This window comes from Dendrobates tinctorius, unplaced genomic scaffold (assembly GCF_039654945.1).
Source record: "Dendrobates tinctorius isolate UK_male_01 unplaced genomic scaffold, ASM3965494v1 ptg000263l, whole genome shotgun sequence".
Taxonomy (NCBI): Eukaryota; Metazoa; Chordata; class Amphibia; order Anura; family Dendrobatidae; genus Dendrobates; species Dendrobates tinctorius.
Genome location: NW_027361930.1, coordinates 2,681,716 through 2,701,216, shown reverse-complemented (window position 1 = coordinate 2,701,216; position 19,501 = coordinate 2,681,716). Strand labels below are relative to the sequence as shown.

General features: G+C 53.1%; 1 protein-coding gene across 1 annotated transcript in view; it reads left to right on the top strand.

The window, feature by feature from the left end:
• Positions 1-1,828: 1,828 nt before the first annotated feature.
• LOC141069433 (uncharacterized) overlaps positions 1,829-19,501 on the top strand; it is a 29,526-nt gene continuing 11,853 nt past the window's right edge. The window contains exons 1-2 of the mRNA XM_073558960.1: positions 1,829-2,622; positions 3,422-4,303. Coding sequence (XP_073415061.1) covers positions 2,376-2,622; positions 3,422-4,303 — 1,129 coding nt within the window. The 5' untranslated portion in view covers positions 1,829-2,375. The remainder of the gene's footprint in view (positions 2,623-3,421; positions 4,304-19,501) is intronic.

Sequence of the window (19,501 nt, the reverse complement as noted above, 5' to 3'; positions counted from 1 at the left end):
ACCCTGTTTAATGCACAGTATAAAAAAATAAAAAAAACAAGGCAAAAAACAATGCTTTATCATCATACTATTGAACAAAAAGTTGAATAAAACGAGCTGAGCACTTGCACTGGGGTCTCCATGTAAATCTCTGAAATGCGTGATTCAGACGAAACCTCTGGCAAAAGATTCCCTATAGTGATGCAGATGGAGGCACTGTTGATGCCATAGAACCTGTGTCCGACAGTGTCCATCTTTTTAGGATTGCATAAAAGTGCCGACGGCCACAGTTTTGTGCACTTCTGAAAAGAAGGACACTGCTGAACAGAGGCCAGATGGAGACCAGAGTAACTCTGCTGCCTCAGAGTTCACTCAGAGATTTAGATGTAAACCCCAAAGTAAGTGCTCAGTAAGTGCTGTTCTTTTATTGAGTGGGTCATGGCACCTGCAAACTACAACAGTAAAATCTGGCGCTCCTTGCCTTCTGAGCTTTGCACGGTGCCTGAAAAATATTTCCCGATTACATGTAGGGTATTGGCACACTCAGGAAAAATGGACCTCAGTTTGTTGTAAAAAAAAAAATCATATTAGCCCTTAGAAAAATTAAAAACTTGAGGCTAAAAAAACATTTTAGTGGTAAAAATGTAATTTATTCTTTCTTCACCGCTCAATAGTAAAAAATTCTGTGAGGCACATGTGGTGCCAATATGATCACTGCACCCCTAGATGAATTCATTGTGGAGTGCTGTTTGTAAAATGAGTTTACATATGGGGGGTTTCTGTTGTTCGGCACCTCAGGGGCTCTGCCAATGTGACATGGCATCCTCAAACCAATCCAGGAAAGCTGAACTCCAATATCGCGCCTCTTCCCTTCTGCCTCAAAAATACCTCCACATATGGGGTATCGGCGTACTCAGGAGAAATTATACAACAAATTGTATTGTGTAATTTCTCCTGTTATACTAATGTAAATGCAAAATTTGGCGCCAAAATAACATTTTTGTGGGGAAAATGTGATTTTATTTTTATAATTATTCCTTGAGGGGTGTCGTTTCCAAAATGGGGTTACTTATGGGGGGTTTCCACTGTTTAGGCACATTAGGGTGACACGCTGTCGCCGCCTGGCAGGTCGGTACCAGCGCCGCCTGTCAGGTCGGGGCCGGCGTCATCTGTCTCGCCGGGTCCTGCTCTGCCTGCTCCTGTTCCCAGGGTCTCCCCCCCGACTCCCCGCTCACCACTCCAGCCAGCGCGTGGCTCCCCCAGTCTCCCGTCCTGCAGCTTTGCATGGGGCTTCCTCCTCCTCCTCTGCTCCTGTCCCAGGCATGCGCCTTAGGCCACGGCCGTGAGCTCTTCCCCTCACTTAGCCCCTGCTGCACCAGCCCTGTGGAGTGATTACCAATCAAGCTCCAGCACAGGGTATATCAGGCGGCTCCTCCCTCATGGAGGCGCCTGATTATTGTGTGCCTTCCGTACGGTACTCTGTCCCCGTCTGGTCTCTCCTGTCTCCAGTCGCTCCTGACTCCGGTCACTCCTGACTCCTGTCGCTCTTGACTCCTGTCGCTTCTGGCTCCAGTTGCTCCTGACTCCGGTCTCTCCTGACTCCGGTCACTCCTGACTCCTGTCGCTCCTGATTCCGGTTGCTCCTGACTCCTGTCGCTCCTGACTCCAGTCACTCCTGACTCCAGTCGCTCCTGACCCTCTGCCTTGTTTGTCTCATCCGCACCTCAGCCGCCCCTCTTGGTATCAGCTGTCGCGGTATTCGACTCAGGCCTGCTCCTAACAGTCCCTGTATAGGGGTCGGCACCACCTGGCCAGCTCGCCCCAGGGATCCCGGTCAGGGTGGATTGATTTAAATCACGCCGATTTAAATCATGATTTAAATCACGATTTAAATCAAAAGATTTTTTTCTATTTAAATCGGATCGATTTAAATCATGATTTTAATCATGATTTAAATCACTGATTTAAATCAAAAGGTTTTTTTTTTAATATAAATCACGATTAAAATGAGAAGTGAGAGCAGTGTGCATGTGCGCCCATAGTTACACGGACGAAACTAGGGGCAACGATCTAACGCCAGGGTGAGGGGGGGACCCCAAAGTAAGTAAAAATCTTTTTTGTTTTACTATATGGCAATAGGTAGGTGTTTAAAAGCAGCATGTCTTAATTGTATAAACTATTAATAGCCTCCACATTTTGTTCATACTGCCCCTTTAATTCCACACTTCTAGCTTGGTTTCAGTTTTGGTTTAGTTTCTTTTTCCCTGCATTCAGTTGACATGCCCAAACTTGTTGGATAGTCAGCAGTACTTGGCTCAGGCTGTAGTAACATCAGCAGTGCTTGGCTCAGGCTGTAGTAACAATCAAACTTCATAAGTGATCTGTGTGAGCCTGCCATGGCAGCAGGTCGTAAGAGAGACCCTATTTGGGTTCATTTTGTTGAGATGCCAGCAGCAGATCTTGGAAAGAAAGGTGCAAGAGCAAAGTGCAAATACTGTCAAAAGGATATCCAAGGACTTGTTTGCCGTTTGAAATCACATTATGAAAACTGCAACCAGAAGGGAAATGAAGATGTTGATAGTGATACAACTAATGTCAATGAACCCCCACAGCTTCTTATGCACCAGGAGCCTAGTACTAGTGGTAAGTCTGGCAATTAATTTACAACCTATTTTTTTAACAGACATTTTACTGGGATGGTTAAAGTCTATGAAAAGAAAAATTTCTAGCACTGGTAGTTCTGGAGTATAGAATTTAAATTTATGTTAAGGCAATATTTCACAGAAAATTAACGCTAAAGGACATGTGCACCTTTATTTTTTTAAGGTGCACATGTCCTCCCCCCGCAGCGCTCTTACCTCCGATCCCCACAGCGCTGAGATCCGTGGCTTCGTTTTGACCGTCCGCCTCCCGTCCTCCGGTTGCGGCCTACTCGCAGTGATCCAGCGGCGTGACGTCAGCGGGCCGCACGCTCCATTGAAATGAATGGAGGCGCGCTCGCGGACGGGCAGAACGAAGCCACGGATCCCCGCAGCGCTGACATCGGAGGTAAGAGAGCTGCGGGGGGAGGACATGTGCACACTGTGACTGGCTGCACCTTAAAAAATAAAGGTGCACATGTCCTTTAAGTAAAAATAAAGTGTGTATACGCTTATTTTTTTTTATTGTAGGCTGCAATTCACTTTTGAAGTCTGCCAAATTGACCATTTTAAAAAAAAAACATTTTTAAAACTTTTGTGACATAATTTTTTTCAGTTGCTGAGGCTCTGATATTAGTTACCAGTATTACAGCAACCTCACCGGAAAACTTGAGTAGCATAACTTTTGAGACAGCCCTTATAGGACGAGGACCATTACATTGTTCAAAAAGTTTGTTTCAATATTTTCGTTATATTTCTTCAAATACGCAGTCGATTTATATTTTTAATTTCTGTGCTTTCAGGGTCAAATATGGCTTGTGCTGCACGTGACAATCAATATCTGGGTACAACTTCAACAAAGCAGCCCAAAAAAAAACTTTGCGTGCAAAGTGTAGAAAAATTCATCTTAAAGACTACGACGAGCCAGAAAGAACATTTTGATGAATTAATTGCTAAATTCATATTTGCAACCAATTCTTCTTTCCGACTAGTTGAGCACCCATTGTTTGTACAAATGATCGAAGGAATTAGACCAGGCTACAAACCACCAAGTAGATTTGATATCTCAGGAAAACATCTTCAGGCTGTATACGACATAGAAAGAGCGGCTTGTACAAAATATTTGAAAGACAAGGTTGTTAACATGAGCTTGGATGGTTGGAGCAACATCCACAACGACCCCATAATTTGCACTTGTGTCACAACAGAAGATGGTGAAACTTACCTTACAGACACAATCGACACATCTGGAAATTCACATACTGCTGAATATTTACTTGAAATTGCTAAGAACTCAATTCACCAATGCCAAGAACAGTTTGGATGTAAAGTAAGGAGCTTAGTTACTGATAACGCAAGCAATGTGGCAAAAATGCGAGCGGAACTGGCACAGGATGACACAAATGTCATTACATACGGTTGTTCTGCCCATTTGTTGCATCTTTTGGCAAAAGACCTGCATATTTTGGGTGTCAAGGAACATGTTGTAGAAATTGTTAAATATTTCCGCAATAATCATTTTGCACATGCAACCTACAAGGAAATGGGAGGACTGAAGTTGGTTCTACCACAAGATGTTAGATGGAATACCTTGGCTGACTGCTTGGAACTGTTTATTAACAACTGGTCAAAATTACTGTCCATTTGCGAAACACATCGGGATAAAATTGATGCTAATATACGAAGCAAAGTATTAAATCTTGGTGTGAAGAGAAATGCCGAGGACCTTTTGGAAAGGTTAAAGCCAATATCGATTGCGTTGGATAAAATGCAGAAAGATACTGCAACCATAGCTGATGCCACAGAAGTTTGGAAAGATTTAGAAGGTTCTCTAGATCTCTTGAACCTCTCAAACAATGTAAAGGTTGCAATACAGCACCGCAAGGACCAAGCATTAAAAGAAGAACACTATTTAGCCAATATCTTGCATCCCATCTACAGAGGGAAAAAATTATCTGAGGCGGAAATCAACTCTGCAATGGAGTGGCTCGCCAATACTAACCATGACATTGTGGCAACTGTGCTGAAATTGAAGTGTGAATCTGCACCATTTCAAAAATACATGTTTGCAGATAACGTCGTTAATGAACTAAAACCACTGGACTGGTGGAAGTCGCAATCACTTGTTCTTCCAGCAAAGATAATAAATCTAGCTACTCAGCTACTGACTGCATCGGCTTCATCCGCAGGAGTAGAGAGATTGTTTTCTTCATTTGGTTTTGTGCACACAACAGTCCGAAACCGCTTAGGATAGAACTGCTAAAGCAGGACAACTGGTTTTCCTATTAAAAGTCCTAAATAAACAGTAGGCTTAAAGGACTGATGTATTCACTGAAGATGTTTGCTTACTTCAAACGTTAGAGATAGGCTATTGTTAAAAAGTACTTACTCTCTGTAGTTCAATTCTGAGTGTTTAATAGTGCAAATAAAAATTATTAGGTTTCATAATCAACTGTTTTAATATTTTTATTTGTGTAAAACAATTAGATTTGCAAAAAGACAAAGTTTTGCTTGTGTACAACTTGATTAAAAAATCTGATTTAAATCAAATGATTTAAATCAAAAAAATCTGATTTAAATCAAAAAAATCTGATTTTTTTGATTTTTTTAAAAAAATCAAGATTTTTATCCACCCTGATCCCGGTGCTGTGATCCAGAGGGTCCACTCTTGCTACTCCTTACATAGGGACTCTCCAAATGGGACTTGATGTCCGCTAATGATTCCAGGAAATTTTACATTCATAAAGTCAAATGACGCTCCTTCCCTTCCGAGCCCTGCTGTGCACCCAAACAGTAGTCTTCTCCCTCATGGGGTATCAGCGTACTCAGGAGAAATTGCACAACAAATTGTATTGTGCAATTTCTTCTGTTACCCTTATGAAAATGCTAAATTAGGGGTCAAAATAACATTTTGTGGGGAAAATGTGATTTTATTATTTTCACAGCTCAACGTTATAAACTTCTGTGAAGTACCTGGGGGCTCACCACTCATTTCCCTGAGGGGTGTAGTCTGCAAGATGGGGTCACTTGTGGTGGGTTTCCACTGTTTAGGCACATTAGGGGCTCTCCAAATGGGACATGACGTCCGCTAATGATTCCAGGAAATTTTACTTTCAAAAAGTCACATGACGTTCCTTCCCTTCCAAACTCTGCCGTGCACCCAAAAAGTGATTTTCTCCCTCATATGGGGTATTTTCATGCTCAGGAGAAATTACACAACAAATTTTGGAGTCCATTTTTACCTGTTACCCTCGTCAAAATAAAAAAATTGGACTTGAAGTAAATTTTTTGTAAAAAAAAAGTTAAATGTTCATTTTTTTCCACATTCCAAAAATTCCTGTGAAGCACCTGAAGGGTTAATAAAATCTGTGAATGTGGTCTTGAGGGGTGCAGTTGTTAGAATGGTGTCACTTTTAAGTATTTTCTATCATATAGACCTATGAAAGATGCAGGATAGGAAAAAAGTGGTCAGACAATCCGCGCTGCGAATCACTATGAACAATTAGTGGTCTTTATTCGATGCATTTCGAAGTTTCTCAGAACTCCTTCCTCAGGAAAAAACTACCAGGTTTTTTCTCCTGAGGAAGGAGTTCTGTGAAACTTTGAAACGCGTCGAATAAAGACCTCTGTAATAATAATTGTTCATAGTGATTCGCAGCATGGATTGTCTGACAATTTTTTTCCTATCCTGCATCTTCTATGTCGGTCTCTCGTGGATCTGTGGTTTCTGCAGCAGCGAATTCTCCATGCTTATTACAAGCTCCATCTGGTGAGTGTATTATTATAGTGGTTTGAAAAAACCACTATATTGTAATCCGAACGCTGCTAACTTATTATAGTGGTTTGAAAAAAACACTATATTGTAATCCGAACGCTGCTAACTTATTATAGTGGTTTGAAAAAACCACTATATTGTAATCCGAACGCTGCTAACTTATTCTTCTTATTATTATTATTATTAAGTTGATTTCCGCAATTAATGCGGCCCGAACCGCTACACGCACAGACTCCGTTGAGGTGTCGTTTCGAAGCCAGCATCCATGAGAGGTGTGCTAAGTATTTTTCGTGTCGATCGGATTTGTAGTTTTTGCGCAATTTGCGTTTGAAAATTTTTTTTCCCGTCATTGGAATGCACTGTCTCCAATGCTTTTCAATAGGAAATGGCAAAACGTGCCCTGAGGCGATTGAAATGACAGTTGAGCTCATTGATATGCGCAGGCAGACCCAGTTACTATGCCAATGCCTACGAACTTCACTTGAACCCCAGCACAGAGCCTCTGCCACATAATATCAGCTCTTAAAGCGAAACTCACAGCACAAATGCAAAACTAGCTTCATCACATGACACATGCCCCTGAGAGAGAATGTGTGCACCAAAGTGGATTTAAAAGAAGCCCAGTGAGCCAAACTAGCTCTCAAAGGGCCAACGCGCCAATGTGATTGTTAAAGGGCCAGCGCACCCAAATGAGTCTTAAAGGGCCGACACACCAAATCGGAGGCTGAACCACCCCGGCCTCCAAATCGGAGGCTGAGCCACCCCGGCCTCCAAATCGGAGGCTGAGCCACCCCGGCCTCCAAATCGGACGCTGAGCCACCCCGGCCACCAAATCGGAGGCTGAGCCACCCCGGCCTCCAAATCGGAGGCTGAGCCACCCCGGCCTCCAAATCGGAGGCTGAGCGACCCCGGCCTCCAAATCGGAGGCTGAGCGACACCGGCCTCCAAATCGGAGGCTGAGCCACCCCGGCCTCCAAATCGGAGGCTGAGCCACCCCGGCCTCCAAATCGGAGGCTGAGCCACCCCGGCCTCCAAATCGGAGGCTCATCGACCCCGGCCTCCAAATCGGAAGCTCATCGACCCCTGCCTCCAAATCGGAGGCTCTTTGACCTCGGCCTCCAAATCGGAAGCTCAACAACCCCGGCCTCCAAATTGGAGGCTGAGCGACCCCAGCCTCCAAATCTTACCCAGAGTGGCCCCACCCACCAAATCAGACCCAGAGAGGCCCTGCCCACCAAATCGGACCCTGAGGGGCCCCGCCCACCAAATTGGACCCTGTGGGGCCCCGCCCACCAAATCGGACCCTGAGAGGCCCCGCCCACCAAATTGGACCCAGAGTGGTCCCGCCCACCAAATTGGATTCAGAGTGGTCCCGCCCACCAAATCGGACCCAGTGGGGCTCCGCCCACAAAATCAGACCCAGAGGGGCCCCTGCCACAAAATCAGACCCTGAGGGGCCGCGGCCACAAAATCGGACCCTGATGGGCCCCAGTCACAAAATTGGACCCTGATAGGCCCCGGCCACAAAATCTGACCCTGAGGGGCCCCAACCACAAAATCGGACCCTGAGGGGACCCAGCCACAAAATCGGACCCTGAGAGGCCCCGCCCACCAAATTGGACCCAGAGTGGTCCCGCCCACCAAATTGGACCCAGAGGGGCCCCACCCACAAAATCGGACCCAGAGGGGCCCCTGCCACAAAATCAGACCCTGAGGGTCCCCGGCCACAAAATCGGACCCTGAGGGGCCCCAACCACAAAATCGGACCCTGAGGGGACCCAACCACAAAATCGGACCCTGAGGGGCCCCTGACACAAAATCGGACCCTGAGGGGCCCCGGCCACAAAATCAGACCCTGAGGGGCCCAACCCACAAAATCAGACCCTGAGAGGCCCTGCCCACCAAATTGGACCCTGAGGGGCCCCACCCACCAAATCGTACCCTGAGAGGCCCCACCCACAAAATCGGACCCTGACGGGCCCCGGCCACAAAATCGGACCCTGAGGGGCCCCACCCACAAAATTGGACCCTGAGGGGTTCCGGCCACAAAAATCGGATCCTGAGTGGCCCCGGCCACAAAATCGGACCCTGAGGGGCCCCAGCCACAAAATCGGACCTTGAGGGCCCCAGCCACAAAATCAGACCCTGACGGGCACCGGCCACCAAATCGGACCCTGAGGGGCCCCGGCCACCAAATCGGACACTGAGTGGCCCCGGCCACAAAATCGGACCCTGAGGGGCCCCACCCACAAAATCGGACCCTGAGGGGCCCCACCCACAAAATCAGGCCCTGAGGGGCCCCACCCACAAAATCAGACCCTGAGGCCAAAGTGGCCCCTGAGAGGCACCCACAGTTAAATCGTATCCTGAGTTGAAAGTCTTGCAGGGGCAGCAGGCAAGTCTCTCTTAAAGGGGCAGCCCGGGCACTATTTCAAACCACTATCTGTACTTCCTTCAGGAAATACACATCTAGTATTATTATTACTATTCAGTTGATTTCCGCAATTAATGCGGCCTGAACCGCTACACGCACAGACTCCGTTGAGGTGTTGTTTTGAAGCCAGCGTCCACGAGTGGTGTGCTAAGTATTTTTCGTGTCGATCGGATTTGTAGTTTTTGCGCAATTTTGCGTTTGAAATTTTTTTTTCCCGTCATTGGAATGCACTGTCTCAATGCATTTGAATGGGAAATGGCAAAACATGCCCTGAGGCGATTGAAATGGCAGTTAAGCTCATTGATATGCGCAGGAACACCCAGTTACTATGCCAACGCCTACGAGCGTCACATGACGCCCCCAGGACAGAGCTTCTGCCACATATCAGCTCTTAAAGCGAAACCCACAGCACAAATGCAAATCTAGCTTCATCACATGACGCATGCCCCTGAGAGAGAATGTGCGGCAAAGTGTGCCCCCGCCCACCAAATCGGACCCTGAGGGGCCCCACCCACCAAATCAGACCCTGAGGGGCCCCGCCCACCAAATCGGACACAGAGGGGCCCTGCTCACCAAATCGGACCATGAGGGGCCCCGCTCACCAAATTGAACTCTGAGGGGCCCCGCTCACCAAATCGAACCCTGAGGGGCCCCGCCCACCAAATCGGACCCTGAGGGGCCCCGCCCACCAAATCGGACCCTGAGGGGCCCCGCCCACCAAATCGGATTCTGAGAGATCCCGCCCACCAAATCGGACCCTGAGTGGCCCCGCCCACCAAATCAGACCCTGAGGGTCCCCGCTCACCAAATCGGACCCTAAGGGGCCCCGCTCACCAAATCGGACCCTGAGGGGCCCCACTCACCAAATCGGATTCTGAAAGGCCCCAACCACCAAATAGGACCCTGAGGGGCCCCACCCATCAAATAGGACCCTGAGGGACCCCGCCCAGCAAATCGGACCCTGAGGGTCCCCGCCCACCAAATCGGACCCTGAGGGGCCCCACCCACCAAATAGGACACTGAGGGACCCCGCCCAGCAAATCGGACCCTGAGGGTCCTCGCCCACCAAATCTGACTCTGATGGGCCCCGCCCACCAAATCGGACCCTGGGGGGCCCCGCCCACCAAATTGGACCCTGAGTGGCCCCGCCCACCAAATCAGACTCTGAGGGGCCACGCCCACCAAATAGGACCCTGAGGGACCCCGCCCAGCAAATCAGACCCTGAGTGGCCCTGCCCACCAAATCGGACCCTGAGGGTCCCCACAAACCAAATCGGACCCTGATGGGCCCCGCCCACCAAATCGGACCCTGAGGGGCCCCGCTCACCAAATTGAACTCTGAGGGGCCCCGCTCACCAAATCGGACCCTGAGCGGCTCCACCCACCAAATCGGATTCTGAAAGGCCCCAACCACAAAATCGGACCCTGAGGTGCCCCGCTCACCAAATCGGACCCTGAGGGGCCCCGCCCACCAAATCGGACCCTGAGGGGCCCCGCCCACCAAATCGGACCCTGAGGGGCCCCGCCCACCAAATCGGATTCTGAGAGATCCCGCCCACCAAATCGGACCCTGAGTGGCCCCGCCCACCAAATCAGACCCTGAGGGTCCCCGCTCACCAAATCGGACCCTAAGGGGCCCCGCTCACCAAATCGGACCCTGAGGGGCCCCACTCACCAAATCGGATTCTGAAAGGCCCCAACCACCAAATAGGACCCTGAGGGGCCCCACCCATCAAATAGGACCCTGAGGGACCCCGCCCAGCAAATCGGACCCTGAGGGTCCCCGCCCACCAAATCGGACCCTGAGGGGCCCCACCCACCAAATAGGACACTGAGGGACCCCGCCCAGCAAATCGGACCCTGAGGGTCCTCGCCCACCAAATCTGACTCTGATGGGCCCCGCCCACCAAATCGGACCCTGGGGGGCCCCGCCCACCAAATTGGACCCTGAGTGGCCCCGCCCACCAAATCAGACTCTGAGGGGCCACGCCCACCAAATAGGACCCTGAGGGACCCCGCCCAGCAAATCAGACCCTGAGTGGCCCTGCCCACCAAATCGGACCCTGAGGGTCCCCACAAACCAAATCGGACCCTGATGGGCCCCGCCCACCAAATCGGACCCTGAGGGGCCCCGCTCACCAAATTGAACTCTGAGGGGCCCCGCTCACCAAATCGGACCCTGAGCGGCTCCACCCACCAAATCGGATTCTGAAAGGCCCCAACCACAAAATCGGACCCTGAGGTGCCCCGCTCACCAAATCGGACCCTGAGGGGCCCCGCTCACCAAATTGAACTCTGAGAGGCCCCGCTCACCAAATCGAACCCTGAGGGGCCCCGCTCACCAAATCGGAGCCTGAGGGGCCCTGCCCACCAAATCGGATTCTGAAAGGCCTCAACCACAAAATCGGACCCTGAGGGGCCCCGGACACAAAATCGGACCCTAAGGGGCTCCACCCACAAAATCGGACCCTGAGGGGCCCCAACCACAAAATCAGACCCTGGGGGGCCCCGCCCACCAAATCTGATCCTATGGGGCGATGCTGACCAAATCGGACCCCGAGGGGCCCCGCTCACCAAATTGAACTCTGAGGGGCCTCGCTCACCAAATCGGACCCTGAGGGGCCCAGCCCACCAAATCGGACCGTTAGGGGCCCCGCCCACCAAATCGGACCCTGAGGGGCCCCAGCCACCAAATCGGACCCTGAGGGGCTAAACCCACAAAATCAGACCCTGTGGGGCCCCGGCCACAAAATCGGACCCAGAGGGGCCCCATCCACCAAATCGGACCCTGAGGGGACGCACCCACAAAATCGAACCCTGAGGGTCCCTACCTACCAAATTGGACCCTGAGGGGCCCCGGCCACAAAATCGGACCATGAGGGTCCCCAATCACAAAATCGGACCCTTAGGGGCCCTGGTCACAAAGTCAGACCCTGAGGGGCTCCAACCACCAAATTGGACCCTGAGGGGCCCCGGCAACAAAATCGGACCCTGAGGGTCCCCACCCACCAAATCAGACCCTGAGGGGCCCCGGCCGCTAAATCGGACCCTGAGGGGCCCCACCCACCAAATCGGACCCTGAGGGGCCCTGGCCACTAAATCGGACCCTGAGGGGCCCCACCCACAAAATCAGACCCTGAGGCCAAAGTGGCGCCTGAGATGCACTCACAGTTAAAACGGATCCTGAGTTGAAAGTCTTGCAGGGGCAGCAGGCAAGTCTCTCTTAAAGGGGCAACCCGGGCACCATTTCAAACCACTATCTGTACTTCCTTCAGGAAATACACATCTAGTTATTAAGTTGATTTCTGCAATTAATGCGGCCCGAACCGCTACACGCACAGACTCCGTTGAGGTGTCGTTTCGAAGCCAGCGTCCATGAGAGGTGTGCTAAGTATTATTCGTGTCGATCGGATTTGTAGTTTTTGCGCAATTTGAGTTTGAAAATTTTTTTTCCCGTCATTGGAATGCATTGTCTCCAATGCTTTTCAATAGGAAATGGCAAAACGTGCCCTGAGGCGATTGAAATGACAGTTGAGCTCATTGATATGCGCAGGCAGACCCAGTTACTATGCCAACGCCTACGAACTTCACATGACGCCACCAGGACAGAGCTTCTGGCACATATCAGCTCTTAAAGCGAAACCCACAGCACAAATGCAAATCTAGCTTCATCACATGACACATGCCCCTGAGAGAGAATGTGTGCGCCAAAGTGGATTTAAAAGGAGCCCAGTCAGCCAAACTAGCTCTTAAAGGGCCAACGCGCCAAAGTGATTGTTAAAGGGCCAGCGCACCCAAATGAGTCTTAAAGGGCCGACACACCAAATCGGAGACTGAGCCACCCCGGCCTCCAAATCGGAGGCTGAGCCACCCCGGCCTCCAAATCGGACGCTGAGCCACCCCGGCCTCCAAATCGGAGGCTGATCCACCCCGGCCTCCAAATCAGAGCCTGATACACCCCGGCCTCCAAATCGGAGGCTGATCGACCCAGGCCTCCAAATCAGAGGCTGAGCCACCCCGGCCTCCAAATCGGAGGCTAAGCCACCCCGGCCTCCAAATCGGAGGCTGAGCCACCCCAGCCTCCAAATAGGAGGCTGAGCCACCCCGGCCTCCAAATCAGAGGCTGAGCCACCCCGGCCTCCAAATCGGAGGCTGATCGACCCCGGCCTCCAAATCAGAGGCTGAGCCACCCCGGCCTCCAAATCGGAGGCTGATCCACCCCGGCCTCCAAATCGGAGGCTGAGCCACCCCGGCCTCCAAATCGGAGGCTGATCCACCCCGGCCTCCAAATCGGAGGCTGATCCACCCCGGCCTCCAAATCGGAGGCTGAGCCACCCCGGCCTCCAAATCAGAGGCTGATCCACCCCGGCCTCCAAATCGGAGGCTGATCCACCCCGGCCTCCAAATCGGAGGCTGATCCACCCCAGCCTCCAAATCGGAGGCTGATCCACCCCGGCCTCCAAATCGGAGGCTGATCCACCCCGGCCTCCAAATCGAAGGCTGATCCACCCCGGCCTCCAAATCGGAAGCTGATCCACCCCGGCCTCCAAATCGGAGGCTGATCCACCCCGGCCTCCAAATCGGAGGCTGATCAACCCAGGCCTCCAAATCAGAGGCTGAGCCACCCCGGCCTCCAAATCGGAGGCTGAGCCACCCCGGCCTCCAAATCGGAGGCTGAGCCACCACGGCCTCCAAATAGGAGGCTGAGCCACCCTGGCCTCCAAATCGGAGGCTGAACCACCCCGGCCTCCAAATCGGAGGCTGATCGACCCCAGCCTCCAAATCGGAGGCTGAGCCACCCCGGCCTCCAAATCGGAGGCTGAGCCACCCCGGCCTCCAAATCGGAGGCTGAGCCACCCCGGCCTTCAAATCGGAGGCTGAGCCACCCCGGCCTCCAAATCGGAGGCTGAGCCACCCCGGCCTCCAAATCGGAGGCTGAGCGACCCCGGCCTCCAAATCGGAGGCTGAGCGACCCCGGCCTCCAAATCGGAGGCTGATCCACCCCGGCCTCCAAATCGGAGGCTGATCCACCCTGGCCTCCAAATTGGAGGCTGAGCCACCCCGGCCTCCAAATCGGAGGCTGAGCTACCCCGGCCTCCAAATCGGAAGTTCATCGACCCCGGCCTCCAAATCAGAGGCTCTTTGACCTCGGCCTCCAAATCGGAAGCTCAACGACCCCGGCCTCCAAATTGGAGGCTGAGCGACCCCAGCCTCCAAATCTTACTCAGAGTGGCCCCGCCCACTAAATCGGACCCTGTGGGGCCCCGCCCACCAAATCGGACCCTGAGAGGCCCCGCCCACCAAATTGGACCCAGAGTGGTCCCGCCCACCAAATTGGATTCAGAGTGGTCCCGCCCACCAAATCGGACCCAGTGGGGCTCCGCCCACAAAATCAGACCCAGAGGGGCCCCTGCCACAAAATCAGACCCTGAGGGGCCGCGGCCACAAAATCGGACCCTGATGGGCCCCAGTCACAAAATCGGACCCTGATAGGCCCCGGCCACAAAATCGGACCCTGAGGGACCCCAACCACAAAATCGGACCCTGAGGGGACCCAACCACAAAATCGGACCCTGAGAGGCCCCGCCCACCAAATTGGACCCAGAGTGGTCCCGCCCACCAAATTGGACCCAGAGGGGCCCCTCCCACAAAATCGGACCCAGAGGGGCCGCGGCCACAAAATCGGACCCTGAGGGGCCCCAACCACAAAATCGGACCCTGAGGGGACCCAACCACAAAATCGGACCCTGAGGGGCCCCGCCCACCAAATTGGACCCATAGTGGTCCCGCCCACCAAATTGGACCCAGAGGGGCCCCACCCACAAAATCGGACCCAGAGGGGCCGCGGCCACAAAATCGGACCCTGAGGGGCCCCAACCACAAAATCGGACCCTGAGGGGACCCAACCACAAAATCGGACCCTGAGGGGCCCCTGACACAAAATCGGACCCTGAGGGGCCCCGGCCACAAAATCGGACCCTGAGAGGCCCAACCCACAAAATCGGACCCTGAGGGGCCCTGCCCACCAAATTGGACCCTGAGGGGCCCCGCCCACCAAATCGGACGCTGAGAGGCCCCACCCACAAAATCGGACCCTGACGGGCCCTGGCCACAAAATCGGACCCTGAGGGGCCCCACCCACAAAATTGGACCCTGAGGGGTTTCGGCCACAAAAATCGGATCCTGAGTGGCCCCGGCCGCAAAATCGGACCCTGAGGGGCCCCAGCCACAAAATCGGACCTTGAGGGGCCCCACCCACCAAATCAGACCCTGAGCGGCCCCGGCCACCAAATCGGACCCTGAGGGGCCCTGGCCACCAAATCGGACCCTGAGTGGCCCCGGCCACAAAATCGGACCCTGAGGGGCCCCACCCACAAAATTGGACCCTGAGGGGCCCCACCCACAAAATCAGGCCCTGAGGGGCCCCACCCACAAAATCAGACCCTGAGGCCAAAGTGGCCCCTGAGAGGCACCCACAGTTAAATCGTATCCTGAGTTGAAAGTCTTGCAGGGGCAGCAGGCAAGTCTCTCTTAAAGGGGCAGCCCGGGCACCATTTCAAACCACTATCTGTACTTCCTTCAGGAAATACACATCTAGTATTAATTTTGTAATCCGACCGCTGCTAACTTATTCTTATTATTCAGTTGATTTCCGCAATTAATGCGGCCCGAACCGCTACACGCACAGACTCCGTTGAGGTGTCGTTTCGAAGCCAGCATCCACGAGAGGTGTGCTAAGTAATTTTCATGTCGATTGGATTTGTAGTTTTTGCGCAATTTGCATTAGAAATTTTTTTTTCCCGTCATTTGAATGTATTGTCTCAATGCTTTTCAATGGGGAAATTTTGCCTTAGAGAAAATATGCCCTGAGGCGATTCAAATGGCAGTTTAGCTCATTGATATGCGCAGGCAGACCCAGTTACTATGCCAACGCCAACGAACTTCACATGACGCCCTCAGGACACGGTTTCTGGCGATAATATCAGCTCTTAAAGCGAAACCCACAGCACAAATGCAAATCTAGCTTCACCACATGACGCGTGCCCCTGAGAGAGAATGTACGCCAAAGTGAATTTAGAAGCCCAGTGCGCCAAACTAGCTCTTAAACAGCCAACGCGCTTAAGTGAATCTTAAAGGGCCGGCACACCAAAATGAGCCTTAAAGGGCCGGTGCGCCAAATCGAATGCTGAGTGACCCCAGGCTCCAAATCGGAGGCTGATCGACCCTGGCCTACAAATCGGAGGCTGAGCCACCCAGGCCAACAAATCGGCCCCGGAGTGGCCCCGCCCACCAAATCAGACCCAAAGAGGCCCCCCCACCAAATCGGACCCTGAGGGGCCCCGCTCACCAAATCAGACCCGTAGTGGCCCGGACCTCCAAATCGGACCCAGAGTGGCCCCGCCCACCAAATCGAACCCTGAGGAGCTTCTCCCACCAAATCAGACTCAGAGTGGTCCCGCCTACCAAATTGTACCATGAAGGGCCCCGCCGACCAAATTGGACCCAGAGTGGCTCCGCCCACCAAATCAGACCCTGATGGGTCCCACCCACCAAATCTGACCCTAAGGGGCCCAGCCCACCTAATCAGACCCAGAGTGGCCCCGCCCACCAAATCATGCCATGAGGGGCGCCGCCCACCAAATCAGACCCTCATGGGCCCCGCCTGCCAAATCATACCCTGAAGAGCCCCACTCACCAAATCAGATCCTGAGGGGACCCGCCCACCAAATCGGACCCTGAGAGGCCCCGTCTACCAAATCGGAACCAGAGGAGCCCCACCCACGAAATTGGACGCTGTGGGGCCCCACTCACCAAATCGGACCCTGTGGGGCCACGCCCACCAAATTGGACCCAGAGTGGCCCCTCCCACCAAATCAGACCCTGTGGGGCCCCGCCCATCAAATCCGACCCTGTGGTGCTCCACCCACCAAATCGACCCCTGAGGGGCCCCGCCCACCAAATCGGACCCAGAGGGTCCCACTCGCCAAATCAGACCCTGAGGGGCCGTGCCTTCCAAACCGGACCCAGAGGGGCCTCGCCCACCAAATCGGACCCAGAGTGGCCCCGCCCACCAATTCAAGCCCTGAGGAGCCCAGTCCACTGAATCGGATCCTGAGGGGCCCCACCCACCAAATCAGACCCTGAGGGGCCCCACAGGCCAAAGTGGCCCCTGAGAGGCACCCACAGGTAAAACGGATACTGAGTTGAAAGTATTGCAGGGGCAGCAGGCAAGTCTCTCTTAAAGTGGCAGCCCGGGCACCATTTCAAACCACTATCTGTACTTCCTTCAGGAAATACACATCTAGTTATTATTATTATTATTAATAAGTTGATTTCCGCAATTAATGTGGCCCGAACCGCTACACTCACAGACTCCGTTGAGGTGTTGTTTCGAAGCCAGCGTCCAGGAGAGGTGTGGTAAGTATTTTTCGTGTCGATCGGATTTGTAATTTTTGCGCAATTTGCGTTTGAAATTTTTTTTCCTGTCATTGCAATGCACTGTCTCCAATGCTTTTCAATGGGAAATGGCAAAACGTGCCCTGAGGTGAGTGAAATGGCAGTTAAGCTCATTGATATGCGCAGGCACACCCAGTTACTATGCCAACGCCTACGAACGTCACATGACGCCCCCAGGACAGAGCTTCTGCCACATAATATCAGCTCTTAAAGCGAAACCTACAGCACACATGCAAATCTAGCTTCATCACATGATGCATGCCCCTGAGAGAGAATGTGCGCCAAAGTGCGCCCCCGCCTGCCAAATCGGACCCTGAGGGGCCCCGCCCACCAAATCGGACCCTGAGGGGCCCCGCCCACCAAAAAGGACTCTGAGAGATCACGCCCACCAAATAAGACCCTGAGGGGCCCCGCTCACCAGATCGGACCCTGAGGGGCCCCGCTGACCAAATTGAACTCTGAGGGGCCCCGCTCACCAAATCGGACCCTGAGGGGCCCCGCCCACCAAATCGGACTCTGAGAGATCCCGACCACCAAATCGGACCCTGAGGAGCTCTGCTCACCAAATCGGACCCTGAGGGGCCGTGCTCACCAAATTGAACTCTGAGGGGCCCCGCTCACCAAATCGGACCCTGAGGGGCCCCGCTCACCAAATAGGATTCTGAAAGGTCCCAACGACCAAATCGGACCTTGAGGGGTCCCGCCCACCAAATCGGACCCTGACAGGCCCTGCCCACCAAATCTGACCCTGAGGGGCCCCGCCCACCAAATAGGACCCTGAGGGGCCCTGCCCACCAAATCGGACCCTGAGGGATCCCGCCCACCAAATCGGACCACGAGGGTCCCCGTCCACCAAATTGGACCCTGAGGGGCCCCGCCCACCAAATCGGACTCTGAGAGATCCCGCCCACCAAATCGGACTCCGAGGAGCCCCACTCACCAAATCGGATTCTGAAAGGCCCCAACCACAAAATTGGACCCTGAGGGGCCCCGGACACAAAATTGTTCCCTGGGGGGCCCCCGGCCACAAAATCGTTCCCTGAGGGGCCCCGGCCACAAAATCGGACCCTGAGGCCAAAGTGGCCCCTGAGAGGCACCCACAGTTAAAACGGATCCTGAGTTGAAAGTCTTGCAGGGGCAGCAGGCAAGTCTCTCTTAAAGGGGCAGCCCGGGCACCATTTCAAACCACTATCTGCACTTCCTTCAGGAAATACACATCTAGTTCTTCTTATTATTATTAAGTTGATTTCCGCAATTAATGCGGCCCGAACCGCTACACACAAAGACTCCGTTGAGGTGTCGTTTCGAAGCCAGCATCCATGAGAGGTGTGCTAAGTATTTTTCGTGTCGATCGGATTTGTAGTTTTTGCGCAATTTGCGTTTGAAATTTTTTTTTCCCGTCATTGGAATGCACTGTCTCCAATGCATTTCAATGGGAAATGGCAAAACGTGCCCTGAGGCGATTCAAATGGCAGTTAAGCTCATTGATATGCGCAGGCACACCCAGTTACTATGCCAATGCCTACGAACGTCACATGACGCCCCAAGGACAGAGCTTCTGCCACATAATATCAGCTCTTAAAGCGAAACCCACAGCACTAATGCAAATCTAGCTTCATGCATGCCCCTGATAGAGAATGTCTGCCAAAGTGGATTTAGAAGAAGCCCAGTGAGCCAAACTAGCTCTTAAAGGGCCGACGCGCCAAAGTGATTGTTAAAGGGCCGGCGCACCGAAATGAGTCTTAAAGGGCCGACACGCCAAATCGAAAGCTGAGTGACCACAGGCTCCAAGTGGGAGGCTGATCGACCCCCCGGCCTCCAAATCGGAGGCTGAGCCACCCCGGCCTCCAAATCGGAGGTTGAGCCACCCCGGCCTCCAAATCGGAGGCTGAGCCACCCCGGCCTCCAAATCGGAGGCTGAGCCACCCCGGCCTCCAAATCGGAGGCTGAGCCACCCCGGCCTCCAAATCGGAGGCTGAGCCACCCCGGCCTCCAAATCGGAGGCTGATCGACCCCGGCCTCCAAATCGGAGGCTGATCGACCCCGGCCTCCAAATCGGAGGCTGATCGACCCCGGCCTCCAAATCGGAGGCTGAGCCACCCCGGCCTCCAAATCGGAGGCTGATCGACCCTGGCCTCCAAATCGGAGGCTGATCGACCCCGGCCTCCAAATCAGAAGCTCATCGACCCCGGCCTCCAAATCGGAGGCTGAGCGACC